This window comes from Acromyrmex echinatior, chromosome 10, assembly GCF_024713525.1.
Source record: "Acromyrmex echinatior isolate Ae372 chromosome 10, ASM2471352v2, whole genome shotgun sequence".
Classification (NCBI taxonomy): domain Eukaryota; kingdom Metazoa; phylum Arthropoda; class Insecta; order Hymenoptera; family Formicidae; genus Acromyrmex; species Acromyrmex echinatior.
In genome coordinates, this window is record NC_141861.1 from 12,820,394 (window position 1) to 12,845,097 (window position 24,704).

The 24,704-nt window shown below is 29.9% G+C and overlaps 2 protein-coding genes and 1 long non-coding RNA gene across 4 annotated transcripts in view; 1 reads left to right on the forward strand and 2 right to left on the reverse strand.

Moving 5' to 3' along the window:
• Window positions 1-2,488, forward strand: part of Deaf1 (deformed epidermal autoregulatory factor 1) — a 43,295-nt gene extending 40,807 nt beyond the window's left edge. Inside the window, exon 4 of the mRNA XM_011051440.2 lies at window positions 504-2,488. Coding sequence (XP_011049742.1) covers window positions 504-704 — 201 coding nt within the window. The 3' untranslated portion in view covers window positions 705-2,488. The remainder of the gene's footprint in view (window positions 1-503) is intronic.
• A 3,721-nt stretch (window positions 2,489-6,209) lies between these two features.
• wcd (U3 small nucleolar RNA-associated protein 18 homolog wicked) lies at window positions 6,210-24,601 on the reverse strand. Of its 2 annotated transcripts, XM_011051443.2 has the most exons (8): window positions 24,385-24,601; window positions 24,102-24,285; window positions 23,716-23,961; window positions 23,471-23,639; window positions 23,201-23,386; window positions 7,273-7,464; window positions 7,028-7,196; window positions 6,210-6,926 (listed from the first exon to the last, which is right to left on the reverse strand). In XM_011051443.2, the coding sequence occupies exons 2-8, from the start codon at window positions 24,260-24,262 to the stop codon at window positions 6,463-6,465; spliced, it is 1,587 nt and encodes a 528-aa protein (XP_011049745.1). In that variant the 5' UTR covers window positions 24,263-24,285; window positions 24,385-24,601; the 3' UTR covers window positions 6,210-6,462. The 2 variants fall into 2 exon arrangements, with proteins under 2 accessions (XP_011049745.1, XP_011049744.1); XM_011051442.2 differs by having other exon boundaries at window positions 24,102-24,600.
• On the reverse strand, window positions 18,355-23,194 carry LOC147908388 (uncharacterized). The gene is made up of 2 exons (XR_015546543.1): window positions 22,136-23,194; window positions 18,355-18,694 (listed from the first exon to the last, which is right to left on the reverse strand). It is a non-coding gene; the product is annotated as an uncharacterized LOC147908388 (long non-coding RNA).
• Window positions 24,602-24,704: the final 103 nt, after the last annotated feature.

A 24,704-nucleotide genomic window follows, 5' to 3' on the forward strand; every position in this document is an offset into this window, starting at 1 on the left:
TGAAATGTATTTATGTGAATTCCTATATGTCTATTAAAATTTGTTCAGTTACTTCCAACTAATATCATTTTAAACAGGACACTCGACATCATGAGTCTATAGGTGCGATCCATGTAACACTGAAGATTTTAAATCGGAAGAAAAAATTTTACTAATTGACCAATCAAAAAATGCTTCGTCGAAGAGCATTTGTAGTATTAAGTGGACTAAATCTATTCTATAAATTGCATATTTTGTACATTTATTAGTTATAAAGAATCTATTTTATCTGTTTTGCAGAATAAATAATTAAGACTATTTCATTATTTACTGCGAGTATTGAAAATCTATAATTCACGCGCGTAATTCAATTATGCGTATTATAGATTTTCAGAATTTGCAATGAATAATGGAACTTAAATATATATAACGCAACTTAAATATAAATATATAAGAGTACAATAAAAAATAAAATATAATACTATAAGTATAAAATAAAAATATATATATGTAATAAATTTCAGTGTGCCAACTGTAATAGAGAAGCGTTTGCAGAATGCTCTTTATGCAGACGTACGCCGTATTGTTCCACGTTTTGCCAGCGTAAAGACTGGGGTAGCCACCAGATAGAATGTGTGAGGGGTGCGGCCGAAACCGTGATGCTCATAGTCGAAAGCGGCAACGGGGATACGAGCGCTCTTCCAACGACTGCGACAGATCAATAGCTAGTATTTCTTACACCGATTCAAAAGATTGCAGAAAACGAAGAATCTGAGGATGTAGAAACATTGAAATTCAAAGAAGAGTATAAGATTTGAAAAATTCGTGTTGTACGAAAATAACGTGCACAATTGCGTGTACATGTATAATAGATAAATATTTTATGTGTATATGTAATACTATAATGTACGGTATACGTACGTGCGTGCGCAGATACGTACGGGCTGCATTCGGTTTAGACGCTTTCAGTACTTCTTCAATGTCCAAACCGAACGCAGCCATATGTACGTTTGTATGTATAATATATGTATGTATGTATGCGTGTACACAGTATTAATGATTATCAGATTCTGAAATACGCAATTGACAAAGAGAGATAAGAAAGGGCAATAACAACTTCTTGTAAAAATGCATAATTATATTGTTTGCATAATTGGTTGTATAATACTAAATTTGTATTAATATGAAATTGTATTGATTGTATTAATTTGTAATAATACAAATTTTATATTAATTATGTTTATTAACTATAACAATTTATTTGAACAAATTAAATGTCTTAATTCAAACGTGGCCTTCCTGAGCAATAATCGAAAATAAAAAAAGCAAGATCTTATTAATTACTCACCTGATGTCAAACAAAATAAAAACACTTACAAAACTTACACTTATAAAACTAAAACGAAATAAGTAATGTGAATAAATGTAGAATTGAAAATACTTACGGGACACTTTGTATATCGTATATTGCGATGATGTAGCACTTCAATTATAAGCTGAATTACATATGAAAGCATTTTTCATTTTTACGACTCTTAAAAGAATTCTGTATTTTCAGTTCTATATTTATTCACATTACTTATTTCGTAAACTTACGGGACTGTATATTATCTGATGATTACATAACATTTATCATTGTTTAAAAAGTTGTTTTATTTTTTTTATGCATTCGATTATTTTTTTATAATTTTATGAACATTACATACATTACAGTTGCATTTTTGTTACTGTTAATGATTCAGAATTTTTTTTTAGTCCTCGAATTTATTCTTAGTTATAATATAATTTGCTTGATACAAATATTTACTTCACCATCATTATATATCATCTAATGAATGAGTAGCATTGCTTCAAAAAATTACATTGTAAATATCAGATTTCTATTATTGTCATAAAAATTCTTAATTAAATTTTTATATTCTATTAATATATTTCTAAACTTATCATATTGCTTTTGCATATGCATTTTATTCTACCTAATTTTGTATGCATAGATGTAATAAGATTCTGTTTTTTATTTTTTTCGGTTAAAAGTAATGAGCGATTGAAAAAAAAACTATACCGCAAATTATGAACATAAGTTACTATGTAAAAATTATTTTCAGAAAATTATATTTTCTTTAATTACTTTTAATAAAAATCTAATTTAAATAGTCATCTGCCCGTATTCATAGTCAGGCCTTATATTTAAGGCTTCAGATGCTCTGTAGACTCTATAACCAATAAAAATAAGACGTGGTCTTAGACTTAGATAGAATAGACTTCCTTAAATTTATCTTCAGATGCTTCGTAGAGCATGCTTACTGATGAATATGGGCAATGACATACAAGGTTAAAAATTGAGAAACTGCGATAAATGACAATTTTTGACGATATCGTATCATTAAATAAAAAATGTGTAACATTCTACTCAATAAAACTTTAAAATAATTTAATGACTGAAAAATTTATACGTAAAATATTAAAATCATTTGTACTTTTTAAAAAATAAAATAAAATGTGTCTTTCATATTTATTTTAATAATCTCTTTCTATCTATTGAGACAATATCAATGATGCAAAGTTGTTAAAAATCATTCAAGCTTATGGGTCAGTTCTAAAGAATCATAAGACTCGTAACTTGTTCTCATAAAACTCATCAAAACTTATAACAGATATTGTAATTCTATGCGTATATATGATCATAAATATTTTACGATTTCTCGTAAATTTTACTACTAGCAAGAAGCTAGTAGCTTGCTTAGAACGACTCGTTAAACAAACACATAAATATATTAATTTTCCAATTTTCAAGTTCTTTTTTCCTCCATAAAGTTTTTTTTAATTATACTATCAATTGACAAAATTGTATATGTAAATTGGGGAAACTTTTGAAATAAGCAAAAATATACAATAAAAAATGAAGGGTTCTATTTGAAAAATTCAATCTCTCTAACCTTCACATATGATCTTGTGGACTCCATCCAAAGTTAAATTATTACTATTAGATATGTACATTTTATATAGCAACTACAATTTCTTACATATTTTGTATATAGAGTTGATCGTTTTCAAGATCGACTTTAACGTTTCTAGACTTTTAGAAGGTTCTGTATATGTACATACAGTGTCCCAAAATTCACGAATCAAAATACAATAAGTTTTCAAAAAATTAAGTAACAAAGTTATTTGCAAATTTTTATTTTTTAAGCAATAGTTTGTGAAACAATAAGGGTTTAAATATAGTCAATTATGGATTACGCTTAGCAGACTATGTTTAAACGCTAAAGTGTGCATTTACTAATATTATCGCACGCGCGATTCATGGGCAGATGGTCGTCTAAATACATATAATTTGTAATTAGTTGACTATATTTAAACATATCTTAAAAATACTGCTTGAAATAAAAATATACATATAACTTTTTGAATTAATTTTTCGAAAACTTTTGGCTGTGGTATTTTAATTCATGAGAATTTCGAGGCATCCTGTATACATTATTTAGGATCATTTGCAGGTTGCTAAATAAGTTTGTAATAACTCGATATTTAAAAAAAATATCGAGATATATTGGGTCATCTAAAAAATATCCGTGGTACTTTGTCACTAGATATATGACCATCAACACACATCTAGTGACAAAAAACCGCGGATACTTTTTAGATGATCCAATAAATAACGAAACAATAATATGTATATCTTGTATGCCCCATAGCATATAAAGATACATTTTATATGTGTGTGTGTGTGTGTGTGTGTGTGTGTATTTATGTATACTTGTATATATGTTTGTTACTTTAAAAATATTTGATTCTTAATTGTTTATTACCATGAAATGTACATAGTTCTGGACTTACTTTCAATGAATAACCAAAGGTGATAATCTCCAAAATTCTGTAAGATGAATCTGTAATTTAAAAGTTATATTTTTCGAATATACCCTGAAATATGTCATTCATTGTACATTATACATATATATCTTGCTTTTCTGAACATTCATTTACAATATTATCCGAATATTTACATATCTATGTAAAATACATAATATCATTCTTTACTTATATGTAGTACAAATATATATAAATATTAATATAGATATAAAAAAAATTAGATGTGCAGTAAATATTTTAATGCGTACAAAATCTATATATCATATATAATGTGCAAAAATCTGAAATAAGTTATAAAATATACACATATTAAGATATTTAAATAGAAAAAAAAATTAGTTGATAATCTTTATTACTTTATACAAGAATTTTCATGCCAAGATATATTATTTGCAGGATTAAATAAGTTAATTTTTTTTTAATTATGTTAAATTAAAGTTAACAGCCCTAAAATTTTAACTTACAAGGGGAACACCATGTGACAGGGTCGGGGATTTTAATGCGAGACTTTTTATAGGCTATTTTTGAGTGAAAAAAAAACGATATGTGTCTGGCCGTTTCAGCCATTAGCATATAGTATTGAAGAAATCGATTTTTTAAATAATTATCGTAATAATTTAAAAAACATACTGTAATAATGAAAATATCAACATCTTTAATTTTATTTTAACTTTATGTTATTAGTTTTAATTACTTTTTGATTGTAATGGAATTCATGAAATTACGTATTAATACACATAGATAATATACACTCATTTATGGAATATTTATTATTATCATCGTTATCGTCGTCGTTGTTGCTATTCACATGAACGCATAAATAAGATTGTAATGAAAACTGTTGTAGTTCCTGATGAAATTAGAAATTGGAAGTTATGATTAGGAACAAGTAAGTCATACGTTTATAATCTTCGTTTGATTAATATTAATCGATTTATTAATTATATATATATATATATATCGAAAATTAATCATGTTTGTAGACGTACATTGTACGGGACGATATAATTCATAAAAACAAGAAAAACAAATATTTATTGTATTATGAACATCTTACAAATAAATTTTTGTTGCAGACACAATAACTTTTCCTAATATCTGGCAAAAAGCAGATTTGACATATTATGGAAATAGCTTCTTTCAGAAATCAATTTTGATGAGAACCAAATTTTTCATTCTAAAATGAAATTCATTCTAAAATTCATTCGTAAGATGTTCACAATGCAATAAATATTTATGTATTTTTCTTATTTTTATAATTTATATCATCTTATTTATGTGAATAGCAACGACGATGATAATAATGATAATAATAAATATTCCTTAATGAATGTTTAATTATCTATAAAATTAATATGTAATTTCATAAAATTTCATTATAATCAAAAATAATTAGAACTAATAACATTAAATTAAAATGAAATTTATAAAGATACTGATATTTTCATTTATACGTATACTTTCATTAGTAATTTCAAATTGTTACAATAATTATTTAAAAAATCGATTTTTTCAAAACTATGGCTGAAATGGCCAGACACGTATTGTTTTTTTTTTCGCTCAAGAACTTGTAAAAAGCGCATTAAAATCTCCGACTCCGTCACCTGATGTCACCTGTTCTCCTTGTTAGTTAAGATAAAAGTTAATCCATGGTGACATTAATTGAATTAAAAATTAAGTTAATGAAAAAAAGTAATTGAAAAGTTAAAAGATAAATTAATTGTATTTCATAATTTCAAGCTAACCTTTTTTTAACTAAATTAAAAAAACTAAGTTAAAAAGTTAACTTTTTTAACAAACAAGGAGAACTCACATACATGTATGTATTTCACGGATCAGCTTTTGCATGATTATTCTGTGGCACCAAAAAAATAAAGACATAAATGTATGAGCATATAATCCGAGTATAAGATCCGTATAATGCCAACTGAGTCAGCATGCGATTCAAAATCAGTCGGCGGCCTGGCGAAATGTAGCGAAATCGGTAGCCACACACAAGCACGAACCCAAGTACATGTGCTCTCGGCGCGCCGAAAGCGAGCACTTGCTCAACTTTGATTATTTGTATATAATCATTTATGTCTTATTGAAAGCAGGCGGTATTAACAAATTTAAAAAATCTTATCTTGATAAGAGAAAGAGATAGAGATAGAGTGAAGGCGATTTAAATGTAATATCTGTTCCTTTACAAAGAGAAATTATAATTATAATACTTAATGTTAAAAAGTTACACTTTTTAATAAATAAAAAATTAACGTAAAAATAAAGGCAGAAAAAAAAATTAACATCCTACATAATGAATACGAAACAAAAGTATAACTTGACATGTGATACTATAATATAAACAAAAATTTAAACAATTTTGTTTTTTGAACATGAAATTTTATAATTTCTCATGTATAACATATGTATAATGTATTAGTATCTTTCTTAACTTTCGTAGCTTTGCACTGTAATAATATTAACTGTATAAAAATAAATTATAGCACTAAGTAGGTTAAAGTAATTAAGATATAATAGTTAATATAACAGATTACACTGATTATTACATTAATCTCATACAGATTTTTTTATACTATAAAAATGTTACAAAAAATTGTTTTATCAATATAATTAATAATTTCCATAATGTCTTAATCTATACAGTAAAGCAGAACCCGTTCTATTTGAAATACTGAGATAACCACTACCAGGGGAAAAATTAATCGTTTGCGACATGCCTATATTAGTTTGAAGCGTTGGAAAATTTGAGAATACGGTAAACGATGGTAGATGCATCATTCTAAATGCGTTGTATTTATCAACTGACGCCGCAGTCAGTATCTCGGAGGTCAGATTAAATTTCAGGCTTGTAACACTAGTGACAAGATTCATCCAAATCTTTAGAGGCGCGGGACTTTGATCCTCCAATACAGTTTTCATATCATAGAGATTGACTACGCCCTGTGCACTACCTGTGGCTACGAACTGTCCGCTTGGAGATACGGCGAGCGATGTACAAGATAAGCTTCCATCATCTATGGCACGATTGATGCATGTGCGAGTATTCAAATCCCATATATACATTTCACTGCCATCTACGATATGAATAACGAGGAAAGAGAGAATTTAATATACCAATCTTTGAAAATCTCGTTGGAAGATTTATATCGAAGTAACTATAAAAGCTTATACTTACCACCGTGTGAGATAAGTGTTTTACTATCTGGCGTGAATGCTAGTACCCTACATTTCGAATTCATTCTGAATGTACCGACAAGTTCTTTAGTAAAACTATGTAACAAATATATCTCGCCCAATCTTCCGCATAATGCTATTAATTTGCCATCAGGGGATACTTCGTAACGCTGAAAATATTAAAATGTATACTACAGCATCAATCTGCAAATTTATTTCTAATATGACAGTCACAGTTTTATAAACCTTCATATTTGTAATCCTGTGTGGCAAAGAGAATTTATATGTCTTGCCATTCATTAAATCGTAAGTATGACAATACGGATAATATTGGGAACCAAGCAAAATTTCTGTTCCTTCCTTCATGAATATCGCTTTGCTAATTGGATATTTTTTAAATTGCATGCTATGTAATTTATTATTCGTATGACCATCCACCTATAAAACGGAAACAATTTATTTATTAATAGTAGTCCATACTGAATAATCTAATAATTTGATTAATTTAAGACTCCTGAGTACTTAGCTAAGAACTCTGCGTTGATGGTGGCGACACAGAATCAGACAGCGACCTGGCGAAATCGGCTACACACACAAGCACAAGCCCATATGCTTGTCATGTTACATGTGCTTGTCTTGCTATAAGTTTTAATAAATTGTAATAATACTTCTCCCATTAATCCAGAATAATATAAATTATATCAAAACGCTACAGTTTACGAGATTTAATCGTTTACGATTTTTCATGCGCATTATATATCTCCTTCATAAACTCGAGTAACAAGAAGTTCGTGTGGTTGAGCTCGTAAGATACGTTATCGGAATGCTGAAGATCTCAAAATCAAATATCTTGCTTTTTTGCCTTTTTTTCAAGTTTCTTTTTCGAAATAAGTAATCAAGTTAGTAATAAACATACAGGGTGCGGCGCTAGAATCCGGACGTAAAAATGTTTCTTTGAAAAAACCTTTTTTATTTTAATTTTTATTTTAATGTAATATAAAATATGCTTTTGTATGTTTGTTGAGAGATTTTTTCGGAGCCCTCCTCGATATAATCCTCCTGCACTGTTACCTTCTCAATTCGATCTCTGAAGCGCGTGGCCTTTAATTGCGCGCAATTCACGACAGCTGCTTCCCAGAAGGGAGTTACATGGAGGTTTCTTCGCATTGGTAATTCTTTCAACAACGTATAATAATCTAAAGGATTCAAGTTAAGGCTGTTAAGCGACCAGAAATCTTTAGACTAAAAGAGCTCTACATGATCCGAGAGCTAATTTTACACCAAAAGGCTTTCGATTATCGCTGCTCTTCGATTATACTCTGCACTATTCTATATTTGTTCCGCCATTTTAGGTTATTAATACCTATATATGTAATCACATTAATGCCATATGATTTTCGGCGGGACTATAAAATAATGAGAATATCGAATTTAATTTTGTCTGGATTCTAGCACCGCACTCTGTATATTAGGTCAAATATATTTTTATGTAATTTTTGAAATAATTCATGTATGGGAGTTTTAAAGCAACAATTGTAGAAAAAAAACCCATTTCGCTTTCCAATTGACAAATAAAAAATTATTTATAATATTTTTATCATATTAATCATCATTTATCATATTATCATTATAATATTAATATCATCAGTTAAGACTTAGTAACAGTCGAAACGTTTCAGAGTGGCCAGCGATTCATTTTTTCAAATTCAAGATTTTTTATCAGTTTTTCAGGTCCAAAAATAGTAATTTTCAAAGTTCTTAATATTAAAAAATTACACACGTTATACATACAAAATATATATAATACACATAACATATACTATAGCATATAGAGTAAAATTTTCCTCGGAGGACGTTTTGAAATGTAGCTTAGGAATAGAAGATTTCTATACACGACGCAGAAAATTCACTCTGTATTTTTCATTCCGACTGCTGCACTATAAATCACAAAATCACTTACATTAATCTAAGAAGAGTTCCAAATTTTTCGGACATCTGACTGCCTGTAGAAACAGAGACGTTTAATAAAATACCTGAATTTGTGCATCATTTGTTGGTAACAAATAAAACGCAGCGCGCCAAACGATTAGAACAACGATGAACGGAAAGAATGTTGGTACACCGTCAATAATTCTGCAGTAGTCCTAACTCATCGACCTGATTTATCCATAGGATCGAGAAAGTCAATAACGGAAGTTTTCTATATCAAATTATCAATCTTGTGATCAATATATCAGATTGATAAGTTAGAGTTACTGCACGAACCTTCGAATCATTAACTGTCAGTCACGTATGGCATGTTAGACAAATTCACAAAGTAAATTCCTGGTTTTTTTCCCGGTTTTCAAGATATTCAAGATATTCGTTGGCTATCCTGCATTTCTTATGAATTTACTGATGAAAAATTAGTTTAATTCTTAATGTATTAGTTTATACATATTTAAAGATCCAATAAACGTTGCTCGTGTATTTTGATCTTACTAATTTTTGCTTAGCAATCTCGAATTAGAAAATCTTATATATTTTAAAATAGTTTTTTTCAATTTAAATCTGACAGGATAACAATGCATATAAAACAAATTTCACTGTCTAAATTGATTTTTAAAATATTGCTTTTAACATTTGACAAATTCTTTTGTATTGTTGACATTATCAGCAATATTTCGATGGAGGTGCGCAATTATTCAGGCATCCAACTAATTAAGTGTAAAAGAGATACTGATCACCTCAGGAAGAAACATTTCTATAAAATGATATGAAAATATTCTTGATCTAAGTATGTTTATTTCTCACTTGATTATTTATTTCAGAAAAGAAATTATAAAAAAGGCAAAAAAAGCAGGATTCGATCTTGGATCTCCAGCATTTCGATCTCGTATCTTACGAGCTCGACCACACGAACTTCTTACTACTCGAGTTATGAAGGAGGTATATAACGTGCATGAAAAATCGTAAACAATTAAATATCTCGTGTTGCGTTTTGACCTGATTTATACTATTCTAAGAGTATACTATTACTACAATTTATAAAAACTTATATGTTATTTAGAATGCTTCTCACCTCTTACCAATATACACCGAACGGCCGAGATTGCCGAGAAAACATTTTCAATCGCTTGAAGCGACTAGAGCAAGAAGAATGTACTCTCGCTGTCTCATTCACTCTTGGCGCGCTGAAGGCGAGCACATGTACATGAGTTCGTGCTTGTACGTGTTACAGCACCTCACTACGATAAATGGCTGAACTTATAGATGTGAAAAGTGACGTTTTGACGACGAAATTTATGTTGCATGCCATTTCGTTATTATTTGCTTAATTATGAAAATGTGACTTGTCTCGTACCTATGAAAATCCTAAGAATGGCGGACACAGTTATCTTGGAATTTTATATATAAAAGCGTATTCTCACTTATTTCAATAGCTGTTAAACCGTGTGTTCTGCCCGGGTATAGGCTCACTTTACGTATCTTTTACGACCATTTACTGACTATCAAGGAAGGAAAGAATAATTCTCGTCCATTTTTATAAATGTTTTAAAGTAATCTCGTCATTTAAATTTATCCAAATTGTCTTTATTTACAAATGGCATACAACATAAATTAACGTGTCATTCCTCGCTTCTGACGTCACGATTCCAACATGGTCGTAGTGACTACTCAGGAGCCTTAATAAGATTTCATTCAATATAGGAGAACCAGAATCAATTGACTTTGATGTATATTGTCAAGATCATAAGTAACTTTCAGAAGATTTTAGCCGTCACTCGTTGTTTATTAAAAAATTAATAACAATCAAAGTTGATTATTCTCTTTCATATTTTGAATAATACAATGTAAATTTTTACGTGAAAAGTTATAAATCCGGAACCTCATGAGTTTTCGCATTGTAAAGTATATGCATAAAGCACAGATTTCTATAAATTATACTAGACCGCTCTTTTCCTTATGTAAAAGCGTTGCCTGCACGAAATAGATGCACGAAATATATGCGAAATATATCACGTACAGAAAAAAAGATGCTACCATTTACTCCACATTTCTCATGGGGCAAAACGAGATTTATGATTCTATTGTTTCACATGAGTTTATAATAAATAATAATGAATAAAATTACAGAGTTAGATACATTTATATTGTCAACTTTATCATGGTATCCAGCAAAATCAATTTAAAGATAATTCCAGGACATTCCAGTTTCTTCTGATTCCAAAAATTCTGGTTTTTTTCAGGATTACCGAGAAAGCATTTTCAGTCGCTTGTTTCAACCTGAAAAAAACTAGAATTTTTGGAATCAGAAGAAACTGAGAGCAAGAAGGATGTACTCTCGCTATCTCGTTCATTCTTGGCGCGCACATGTACATGAGTTCGTGCTTGTGCGTGTTACAGCGCCTCACTACGATTTAGCCCATCAATTAATTTCCATTATTTGATTAATTTCATCGATTCGCGCAATATTATATACTTTATATTTAAGATCCAGCTAGAGCATTTAAGGCTTTGATTTCTATAGTTTGTGTTACCACATATATATGGCCCTATAATATATTATATTGTTTATTTACGTCACCTAAAGAGACGTTGTTCCTTCATATGTCAATTATTACGAGGAATATTACTAAGGCCTCACAATCTAAAAGCTTAGGACGCTCGCACGGAATGCAAGAGATCCGGATTCGACTCTTGGCCGAGGTAATATTTTTCGCAATAAGAATTAATTATTTACGGATTTTAATATGTTATTCAACATCATTAAGATCGTTTTGAAGATGCGAATAAACATCAAAAACTTGTTAAATTGTTAGTCAATTTAACTCGTGATATTACTGCGATAATTTAGTAGAGTTAGCATTTTCAAAACCGAAAAATCATTTCACGGTGCGCGTTTCTGGAGACTACATATGTAAATATAATATAAATTCACTTTATATTTGAGTTAGAATGCTATACGAATGAGTTAAAATGCTAACAAGTTTGAAACAATATTATTTATTGCTTTATAAATAATATCAAACGAACATTCCGTCAACACACAATTTTTCTACTATATTCTATTTTAGACATTAAAGTCCAAAATTTCTATTGATAATTTATTGCACTTTTAAGAGGGGACTTATACCCAAACAACTTTTCTTTTTATTATTTCTTTTTTTCACGCTCTGATTTTTTTTAGCGTAAAAGAATGATAATAAATTCCAAACTAACCCTGGAATTTTAGAGATTTTCCAGAATACATAAAATTTCAGTATAATTCCAAAGATATTCAATCGGTGGACATCATGTTTATTTATATCTTTTTAACAAACAACGAGTGATGGTTAAAATTTTTAAAAATCATTCAAGAAACAATATATCAAGGTCAAAGTGACTAACTGTTTCTCCTATACGCTAGCTGCGTATCTTAGGTAACACTATCTACAGTTATTTGCGCAACTTTTAAGTCTGAGAATTTAAATGTCAAATTATAGTAATCCGTTAATTAGTCAACATTTCTATAAAAAATGAATCACTCTACTTGACAGTATTGTGTTTCTGAATTATTGCAAGAACAATAAGTTAAAAAATCTTGAGCATTTGTATTCATTTCTCGATAAGAAATAGAAATTTGAACAAAAAAAATGAATTCGATTTGTGAATCGTTTAGAGTAAATACTTAGTTATTTTTGCATTAAAATTAATTTGATCAATGAAGACGCTGGTCGACACCGTTTTAGCCTTAAAATAAATGAAATTTTTTTTTAGTAGATTTTGATGCGCTGATTACGAATCTGATTCTGAAAATGTCATATCATGTCAAGTTTTTGAAATATTTTAACCTACAGATGCAATAAAAGAGGTTTTGATCATTTTCAACGACTTAGAAAATATCTAATAATTTTTTTTCAGCATCCACGTGGATGTTATATTAAAGTGTATATTAAAGTGCTATTAACCTTTTCAATGCATATTCAATTTTCATCGCTACTTTTTGCTGAGATAGAGATTAATATTATCAAATTTTTTTGCTGAGATAGAACAAATTGAATTTCTTTAGTTTTTCAACGCGAGAGGATATATCTACATGCGGGAACGGTTCACTTGCATACTGTAGCAATTGTCCACTGCCAGTTACAGCGACTTCTGCGTAGTTTTTTTTTTATTTTTTTCTAGCGCTATGATTGCGCTTGTGCGCAATTGGTTCGTGTACAATTGCTATACACTCCCTACATGCAGAGAAAGTACAAGAATTCTTAAATAATGTCTTGAAGAGGTTGGGTTTGAAAACAACATTCATTTAAAGATTATGCAAATTTTTAATTTTATTTAAAAAAAACATTCATTTAAAGTATAAACAAATTTTCAATGCATAATCTTTAAATGAATGTTCTTTTTTCTCAAACCTAACTTCTTTATGGTAGTACTATTAGGTGTTGGAATTAATTCGTAGCGTTTTACAAGTGATGGGAAGTACTTTCATTAATGTATTTTTTAATGCTCATGTGAAATAAATAACATTCTTTCATTAAAAACGCTACGAATTAATTCCAACACCTAATAGTATGAAATCATTTTCTTACGAATGTGCTAAAATTTAAAATACAAATTGAAAAGCTCTCTTTGTGTGCAATTAGAAACATATTGATCTAGTTTTTATAATTGCGATTAAAATATACAGTTTTAACATATGATGCATATACGTAACTTAAATTAACATCGGATTTTTATAGTATCCATACTATTCTTAGGCTTGTTAAAACAAGCACGTGATGGAGAAATATGAAATGGATATTATAAAAAAAAGTTATAATTTTTTATTGTTTAGTTAGGAAAATAGAGCTGCGAAAAGAATGCAATGTTTCAATTTTCTTTGGCATATAGTGGCGACTGAAGGGAGTGATGGGGAGAGGACGACCAGCATCTGATAGTACCGGCGCGGCGTTAGTCTGCGTCTATCTATATTCAGTTTCTTTCCTCGTGTGCGTGCGGCTTTGGACAGACACAATCGAAAGTTTTCTTTCTCTGATGGAAGTATAAAGAGCCTCACAGGGAGAGTGGCAAATTGCATCACATGACCGGTCGGTTTGCAATTTGCTCACTTTTTACATTTCTTTAATTTATAAAAAAAATAAAATTTGAATTAAATTTTACATAATTTTACATCTTAAAGCTTATTAAATTCCCTTCCTAATGACTATTTTTTTAATAGCGTTTTTTCTTGGCACTATCGCCCACTAGTGCAATACTCAGACAGTGTACCGTGTTTCTTTGGCTACGGTGTAGTCCAAATTTTATGCACAAAGTGGGATTTTGCTATACCGTTTGCTATATCAAAGGGTGTAGAGTCAGTGTGACATTTAAAATTTGAAAATAGAAGTCAAGTGGGAACAGGGTTTTAGCGCAATAATGATGTAATGTATATCATGCTGTGCACCACTAGTGTAGTGTAGCTGAGTGTAGCACTTACACGCAACTGGTGCGGTGCGAGGTTGCACCCAGTGTATCCTAGAGAAAACGCTGTAAATTCTGTTCATAGATTTCTAGCATTTATCCAAAATAAACTCGATATCTCATAATAGGGGCCTTTCTTCTATGTACAATAGAGGAAAGTATATACTTTCAAAATTAATAATATGTATCACTTACAATATTTACAAAGACCTTACCAATTAAGAAGGAAATTGCAGCATAAGCATACTGCGACTTTTCAGCAGTTGTCTAATTTAAATACCATGAATGGCATACCTCCACCATGATTTTATGGAATTTTGATGCCCAGGTCAGGAGACCAGATCAGAGGAGACCAGATCACGTGATGCAATTTGCCTCTCTCCCTGTGAGGCTCTTTAGTGAAGAGCGTCGCAATGGAACCTAAACTTTTGGATGGTATTGTCGCGCTAATACTACTTAAGACGTTTATGAATCCTTATACTTCCTCGATATGTAGATATATCCTCTCGCGTTGAAAAATCAAAAATTATTATATTCTTTATTATATTTTTTAGAATTTAAGCAATACATATCCCAATAAATTTACCACACTTTAATTCGAAAAACTTAATCGTAAGAGAAAAGACAAAAATGACACTAAGACCGAAAGTCATAAAAGATGTAAATTGAATATATTGTTTGAAAAATTAATTTGGTTACAATTCACGACAGATGGATTATCGGAAAACAAAGACCAAGAGATATCTTAGCAACCATTTTCTATGTTTATTAAGATCTTTTGGCTTACTTTTTGTTGTTCTATCCCTCAAAGTCTGTGACTTTTTTTTGGAACACTCTATAAATCGGGCATTGAACATCTATTTTTATTTATATTTATTTCCAAAAAATGTTTTCTTTAGATTTTAAACGAGATAAATGAGGAAAAGAATTTAAATTATTTGTTGTATCAATAAGACATAATGGAGATTTTGTTTTTCTCTCTTTTTTTATTCGAATTTTTTATTAAAGTTTCAATTTCATCCACATTCAAATCACTCTTTTTATAGCATAATGAAAAGACAAAGATACTTTTTGGATTATTTAATATTTTAATCTTTGTAAGCTGATTCCATATTTTTAGTAAATATTATTTAGCTTGAGCAATTTCTTGTGATGATAATACAATATTGTATTTGACATTCAGAAATATTCCTGCGAGAGACATCATTTTGAAGTAATTGTTACTTGATTATGTTGAATTCTTGTAATTTTTTGTAACTATATGTGCTGATATTAAACTATCTATAGATTTTAATTTATTCCATATTTCAAGTGCCAAATATAAATCTCTATTTGTAGATTCATTGCAACAGGGTTTTAATTCTATCAAGCGTTCTGTCATATCAACAGCTAAATGCCATCTCATACCACGATCTAATATTGATTTCCTTTTCTGCATCGCTATTAAAACATCTATTGTTGGTCGAACATTTTCTATTGTTTATGTTATTTCTTTATTTCTTAACTTTTATTATTTTCTTTATTTTTTAACACATCAACAATCGGTAAAGTATATATGAGCAGCACATTTTACAGATTTTATGCTATATTTAAATGTAATTCTAGACTGTATCTGTTTTTAATACAGAAACGTCAATTTCTTTGATTCCTTCATTGTTATTTTCAGTTTCAAGAGACATCTTCAAAAGACAATAAGTACAGTAATATTGATTGGACTGTCTTTTTTGACCACTTTGAGTATCCTTTTTCGTTGTTAACCGAAGAATTAGTTTGGATCTACATTTTATATACGTTTTATAATTTGGCTCAATATAACATGGCTGAATAAGTAACGCATATTGTGATTGTGGATGAGATGATCCGATTAATACATTTTTTATACCGTTATCGAAATTAATTCTTAAGTTTAATATGTTCATTATTGTTAAGGGTTTTATTTCATTTTTAAACACGATTGATGAGGACTTAATATGATCGAAACGTTCCGTGAAATGATAGAAAAAAAATAATAAAGGTTTAATGTTTACATCTTTTAAAGCTCGTTTATTGTAATGACCTGGTAGAAGCCCTTTATTTCAGTTAAAACAGTTTCCAATGTCGTAAATGCGTCATGGTTATCATGTAATTCTTAAACTGTTAACGTATGAATTGTGATTAGTAGAGTTATCATCGGATAGAAATTGTATATTTATACTTAAAAATGAATGATCCATGCATGTAGCTGCATCTAATTTAAGAGACATTAGTTTTTCATTTAATACGCAAGTTTTTCATTTATCTCGCAACGTATTTTATTGCAAATATATTCAGCTTCAGATATGATCAATTCTCAAATTTTATTAGCATTGACATAATTTCTTTTTTTAGAATCAAGAGATATCATTTCAATAATATTGCGAAATGCAAAATTTATAAGTGAAAATGATCCGCGGTAGACTGTAATCAAATTAATACATTTTTTCAATAATATATACAATTTACATCTTTTATGACTTTTTAGAGATTAATATCATTTTTGTTTTTTTTTATCTCTTAGGATTAAATTTTTTGAATTAAAATTTAGTAAATTTATTAGGATGAATGTTGCTTAAATAAAATTCCAAAGTTACTCTGTATTTTCTCTACGATAATTAACATAAACATAATTCATTCTTAATTAAATTTCGTTGGATATTTTAATTTTATATGAAGTATATTTGTTTTTATATTAAAGTATATTGATCATTATATTTATTGTATGTATATTTATTATTATATTAAAGTATATTGAGGCCCAGTTTCACAATTCAGTTAACTTTTAACTTTTTCAATTTATTCTTCATCTATGTATTTCCAATTCTAAAATTGAAAAGAGATAAAAAAATTAATTAAACCTCGGTTAAGAATTAAACTGGGCCTAAGGGAATACTGGAGTGACTGCCGAACTTGATCGATATCGATAGTACAGATTTTTTTTAACTTCAAATAAAAAAAGTCTATAATAATGACATCTTTAGTTCATTTCTTACATTATTGTTCTGTCTCACTCAAACACATACATCTGTCCTTATCTAACATATTGCAATGCCATCTCTTGCAAGATCGAACATAATTATTGCTTTGTTTATCATTCCGAATCTTCCGCTCAACATTCATACATGTCATTTACAAATCGATATAAATTTTTCTTTTTAAGTTTTTAATCTAGTTTCATAAACTCAGTATTGTTTGTACACGTAAAGCGTTGGGTACTGAACTGCCGTTTTGTATTAAGGATACATCTACATCAGGTGACAGCTCTACGAGTTGAAAAAATGTAAGTTTGTAACTTTTTTTTTATTTTAATATAAAGTCCACTGCAGCACCACCAAATTTTGCGTCTACTTTAATTCTATAAAAGGATTTTTGATTCCGTCAGTAAATTCGGAGATTTATATCAATCTGCAATGTCCTCACAATTTGGTCACTCCAGCATCCCTTTAAAGTGTTTGTATTTGCTTTTACAACCACAAATATCACTTTTTAAAAAAATCTTATCACTTAATACTTCTATATATAAAATTGTAATCGATTTAGACAGGAAATAGAAGTAATGTAATGTAACTCGTTACTTGTAACGAAGTTACAGTTACAAGTAATTTTACTGATAACTGCGTTACTTTCTTTTTGATAACTGTAACGGTAAAGTAGTTATATTTTTTGTAACGGTAACGAATTTTATAGTTACTTTTATCTTACTTTGCAGTTTGGATACAAGTCACTTATAATGCTTAAGATTAAGAAAGTCCCTAGGCATCTGTCTGCTGTGATAGTCAATTCAAAAAAAATAACGGAAAAGCAATGAAAAGTTCTTTCTCAAGTAATGATAACGGTAACTGTAACGGGTCACTTTTAAAAATCGGTAACTATTATAGTAACAGTTACTTTTTCTATTTGGTAATTGATAACTGTAACTACCCACATAGCATGTAATATCACAACAATATCGTTTTTCCATTGCAATATTACAATGAATCTAGCAAAAATATTGTTGAAATATTACTGAGATGTCATAGAATATTACAATGTCAGCGAAAATGAATCATAAGAATATTACTAGGATATATTCCAGAAATATCACTGTAATATTATGTGATAATATTATGTAATATTATGTAATATTAGATGTACAAATAAGTTTCCGTCGTTTGACAAAAGACGATGCCACTAACAAGCTATGGTTAAAATTGTCTGATGTAAAACATTATATCGTAAGGTTGGACATCTGTCAATAACATAATCTTGAAATACTAGCGATTTTGTATCAGCATCATATATTTTTTTTTGTGCGAAAATGCCGAGTTTTGAGCCGAATAAGCGTCATTTGCGGGAACTTTTGATTTACTTCTTTAATTTGAAGAAATCTGCAGCTGAGGCTCATCGATTGCTTGTAGAAGCATATGGTGAGGCTGCCTTAAGTGAGAGAAGTTGTCGTGAATGGTTTCAAAAATTTAAGAATGGTGAATTTGACGTCGAAGACAAAGAACGTAGCGGAAGGCCGAAAGTGTACGAAGACGCGGAATTGGAAGCATTATTGAATGAAGATTCGTGCCAAACGCAAAAAGAACTTGCACTTACATTAGAAGCGACTCAACAAGCAATTTCACATCATTTGAAATCATTGGGAATGATTCAAAAGCAAGGGAATTGGGTTTCATATGAACTGAAGCCGAGAAACGTTGAACGCCGATTTTCCATATGTGAAATGCTGCTTGTCAGGCATAAACGAAAAGGTTTTTTACATCGTATAGTCACTGGTGATGAAAAATGGATCCACTACGATGACCCAAAAAAGGGGAAACCATGGGGATCACCTGACTATGCTTCAACATCGACAGCCAAGCCGAATATTCATTGAAAAAAACTCATGTTGTGTATTTGGTGGGATCAGCTTGGTGTCGTGTATTATGAATTGCTCAAACCGAACGAAACCGTTACTGAGGCTCTCTACCGAACACAATTGATAAGATTGAGCCGAGCACTCAAGGAAAAACGCGCCCACTATTACTCCAGGCATGACAAAATTATTCTCCTGCATGATAATGCTCGACCACATGTTGCGACGCCGATCAACACCTACATGGAAACACTCAATTGGAAAGTTCCACCCGCCGTATTCACCAGACATTGCTCCTTCCGATTACCATCTATTTCGATCGATGGCACATAGCCTGTCTGAGCAGCACTTCACATCATATGAAGATATCAAAAATTGGATCGATAATTGGATAGCCTCAAAAGATGAAGCGTTCTTCCAACGCGGTATACGTATGCTACTAGAAAGATGAGAAAAAGTAGTGGCTAGCGATGGACAATACTTTCAATAAAACATTATGTATCGTTCTTTCACAATAAATGTTTAATTTTTGATTAAAAACAACGGAAACTTATTTGTACACTTAATATTTTTGTGACATATTTATGTAATAAATGTTTATATTTATATAACATTTATTGGGAAAAATTAAAACATTTTAAAGAATTTTTAAAAGAAATTATTGAATTGATATATTTAATGTTATTTTAAAAATTATTCCATATGATATTAACTGAGAAAATAATATTAGAAAATAATATTAATGATTGTCAATACGATAACTATTACATGATATTGGGTCATCTAAAAAGTATCCGCGGTTTTTTGTCACTATATGGTGTTGATGGTCACACATCTAGTGACAAAAAAACGCGGATACTTTTTAGATGACCCAATATTATAATAAACTGAAAAAATTATAATTAACTAAATATCGCTTATAAAATTATGTGTGTGTACATATTATTTTTTTATAACAGCTTAATGATGTCTCTAACGTCAATAAAACATCATAAAAACGATATTAATTGTCACTCTATTACTTAAGACGTCATATTGTCACAATATTACTGTGATATTTTAATGTTGGTTATATCAATGTTTAATATATATATATATGTATGTATATTGTAATATGCAATATTTCTGGTACATTGCAATATTACGTGATATTATGCAGGTATTTTGAAAAGTAACTTTCCATTTCCTAAATTTAGGTAATTATGACGAAGACGGGCTTATTCACTGATTTTATTGAAATTATAATTATTTTATGTGTTTTTGTACAAAATAAATGAATGGCAAAAAAGTGTTCTGTCCCATGAATCGAAATATTAAGAGTTAAACCGAAAAATTATTTACAAAATGTTTTTAAAGCAAAAATTGTATTTTTAAAATAGAGAATTTATTTATATTTTTGAAACAGAAAATTTATTTTTAAAGTAAAGAATTTGTGTTTATAAAACAGAGAATTTGTGTAACCCTCTATACCACAGATTTCCTAACATGAATAGTCGTCAATTTTAACGCTTAATATTTTGATTCATTTTGGGGCAGAGCGACACTTTTTTTCTATCAGATTTGTTTATTTCGTACAAAAACGCATCGAATGATTAATTTCATTAAAATCGATGAATAAGCTCTCCTTCATAATTATCTCGTTAAAAGACATATATGATTTAAATTTAAAAAATCAAATTGACTATAATCAAAATAAAATTAAAAATTAAATTCAGAGTAAATTTGATTTTAATTATTAGGTGTACAATTTTGTTTCCGTCGTTTTTTTTCCAAAATTCGAGGCTTTATTGTAAAAACTGGTTATACATTTATGATTCAAAGTCCATCGCTGGCCACTACTTTCTCCCATCTTTCGGACAGCGTACGAATCCCGCGGCGAAAAAACTGGTCATCTTTTGAGGCGATCCACGAATCAATTCAATTTTTTACTTCTTCATAAGACCGGAAGTGCTGGTCAGCCAGGCCGTGTGCCATTGATCGAAACAAATGATAGTCAGAGGGAGCAACGTCTGGAGAATACGGTAGGTGAGGTAGAACTTCCCATTTCAACGTTTCCAAGTATGTCTTGACCACTTTCGCAACATGGGGTCGAGTATTGTCATGCTGCAAAATCACTTTATCGTGTCTCTCGTTGTATTGCGGCGTTTGTCTTTCAATGCTCGGCTCAAACGCATCAATTGCGTTCGATACTGATCGCCTGTGATTGTTTCAGTCGATTTTAACAGCTCATAATACACTACGCCGAGCTGGTCCCATCAAATACAGAGTATGACTTTGGAGCCGTGAATATTCGGTTTGGCTGTCGACATAGAAGCATGGCCGGGAACTCCCCATGATTTTCTGCGCTTGGAGTTATCGTAATGAATCCATTTTTTGTCCCCAGTTACAATGCGATGCAGAAATCCCTTCCGTCTTTGCCTTTCAAGCAGCTGTTCTCAAACGTTCAACATATCTCGGCTTCAACTCATACACCCAATTTCCTTGCTTCTGAATCATTCCCATGACTTTGAGGCGTTTTGAAATGGCTTGTTGAGTCACTCCCAATGATCGTGCCAATTCTTCTTGATTTTGACACGAGTCTTGATCAAGTAATGTCTCCAATTCTGCATCTTCGAAAACCTTCTCTCTTCCACCGCTATGCCAGTCTTCGACGTCAAAATCACCGTTCTTGAAACGTTGAAACCACTCACGATACGTTCTTTCACTAATAGCGGCCTCACTATAAGTATTTGAGAACATTCGATGAGCCTCAGCCGCAGATTTCTTCAATTATTGAAGCAGAAAATTAAAACCTCCCGCAAATGACGAGAATTTGATTCGTAAACTGACATTTTCAATCGAGAATAACTTTATGATGCAGACACAAATCGACTAATGTTTCTATGGGGTTATGTTGACAGATGCCCAAGTTTATTGTATGACGTCTATGATCTATTTATTTCAACCACCACTTACTGCTAAAGCCATCTATAGGAAAACGGCGGAAGCAAAGTTGTACACCTAATAAATCATATATAACTAAGATAAGAAAGACGTGTGCCCAGAAAGTTGGAAAGTCAGGCTTTAAATCCTGTCTCAGATGATATTTTTCAACATAAATATGAATCTTCATAATATTTTTCGCAATAATTATATTTACATATCTTTAAATAGATGCTCATTAGCATCAATAATATTAAATTGCTTATCAATTTAACTCGTGATACGCTGGATTCAGTTTAGAACTATTTCAAGACTAATAGAATATTCGATGCGTAGAGTTTGTTTGAATTAGAAATTGTAAGATTTACATTCTCATTTTAGTTATGTTTGAATATTTCACAATCGATTTTCATATTATTGTTTAAGTTATAAATTATATATATTATTTATAAACTTACAACATATTCGCATTATATTTTCTATTAAACAGACAGACACATTATATTCCGTATCATAAGAAAAATAATCATATACAGGATTTATTGATATTTTTTCCATATTTTATTATGCAAACAAATATCAATATTATCGTTAAAAAGAACGTAATATAAATATGAAGTTAAGATTTTGTTGATTGTGAAATGAGCTTTACCTACTCATATGTCAAAGCTATATACATTTACAATCTTTTATAAACTATACTTGTATAAAAGTTCTTAAGTATAAAATAATATTTTATATAAATACTGATATATCAGTATTACCAAAAAATTATATATATGCTGGTATTATAAAAATTTCAGTTAAATATTAATATTTGACATAATACTAGTATTTGGTCTCAATTTTTTCTATACTGCTATTATAGAATAGAGGTATGGTTGATACTAGTAAATATAATTGATATAGTTACTAGCAAAATTATTTAGATATTAAATTCCTGTAAAATAATTTCTATTTATATTTAAATACCTGAAACAGAGACAAGACACCTGATGTACCAGCAACCAGAGCCACAGTGGATGATGGATGAAATTCTACACTTGTAATAATAGGGCCTTCTGTATGAGTGCTCTTATTCAAAGCTTTGAGCACTTTGATGTCAATAACATTTTTTGGTAGATTTTTTATTTTTGGTGTTTCCAAATGGCAACTATGCTAAATATGAAAAAATGAAGAAAGAAAATTAAGATTCAACCCATTGAGAAAAAAGTTTCAAGAGACTGAGAAAAAGAGAAATACCTTCAAGATATTATTATCCAAGTCATCAGCTTCATCTTTTCTTTCAAGTTTAGCCCATTTGGGAGTACCCACAAATAATTTGTACTTGTTCTCTAAATATGTTGCATATAATTTTTCCGGTCTCTCACATGATAAATTGTGATTTTGTGGATTTAGAGTCAAATCTACACTGTCATAAAAAATAAAAACTCATATAATAGAAAAGAAATATACAATATAAAATATAAAATATTTTTTCTTTTTACGTGTGAATGTAATCGTCTTCATCTATCCATGCCGGTTTCTTTTTCTCCTTTTTTGTATTATTACTATGATTTAAAATTGAAATATTTTGATCTGATTCATCCTCGCTATCTTCACTGTTCATCTCATCATCCATGTTATCATTTCTAACCTTTTCACAAATATCATCTTTTGTCTTCGTTTTAGACTTGTCATCTAATAAATTATTTATAATATCACTAGGATTACCAAAAACTATTTTTTCTAACCTGTAAATGGAATATATTAAATATTTGTAGAAAAAATTTAAAAAAAATCACTGTGCGCATATCTTAAATCGGCATCACACAATGCTTTTTTCCCTGCTAGATTAGAAAAAAAGTTTTGTGTGCCGTTGACTTTATTTTACCTAGCTTCTTCATTAGCATCATATTCATTTTTTCGTTTTTTCCTCAAAGGCGCCATGAACTTCCGACTATACGATACTTTAAACTGTGTGTGCCCTTCGACTTCATACTTGTCATTCGTATTATGTTTAAAGGTATTTTTATATTTAATCATTTTATTCATTTCACTTTATCCGACTTATAGGACTATAAGTTTAAGATTATAACCGATTTTAACAAAACTTACGAAACAGATACGGCCAGAACAAAGGTAATTTGAGAAACAAGATATTACAATTCACGTACTGCTAAAATAAAGGTAATTATACAGTTTACCACTGAGTACCTCCAAATCAATACAAGTTAAAGTTAATCGTTTTCGCATGAAACGAAAGAATCTGGCAAAAAAAAGTGTCGCTCTGCTCCATGAACCGAGATATTAAGCGCTAAAGTCGATGAGGTTGGGAAATTTGTCTGCCGCGAAATACTGCAATCAGAGAGAAACCTGAGAGAGGATATGACGACTCAAAACCGCAAAATGCTGCCGCGCACTACTGCCCTCTGACAAAGTGGATATAAATTACATAGCAACGTTCGATCACTTTTCTTATGCCTCCGCACACAGC

What these genes read in the sequence shown, in the direction of transcription:
- wcd (XM_011051443.2), bottom strand. Translation starts at nt 24,262, where the DNA reads ATGAATAAAATGATTAAATATAAAAATACCTTTAAACATAATACGAAT. An exon ending in ACAGGATTACAAATATGAAG is followed by an intron (nt 7,197 to 7,272) that starts GTTTATAAAACT and finishes TAATATTTTCAG; the next exon opens with CGTTACGAAGTATCCCCTGA. An exon ending in AACACTTATCTCACACGGTG is followed by an intron (nt 6,927 to 7,027) that starts GTAAGTATAAGC and finishes TTCATATCGTAG; the next exon opens with ATGGCAGTGAAATGTATATA.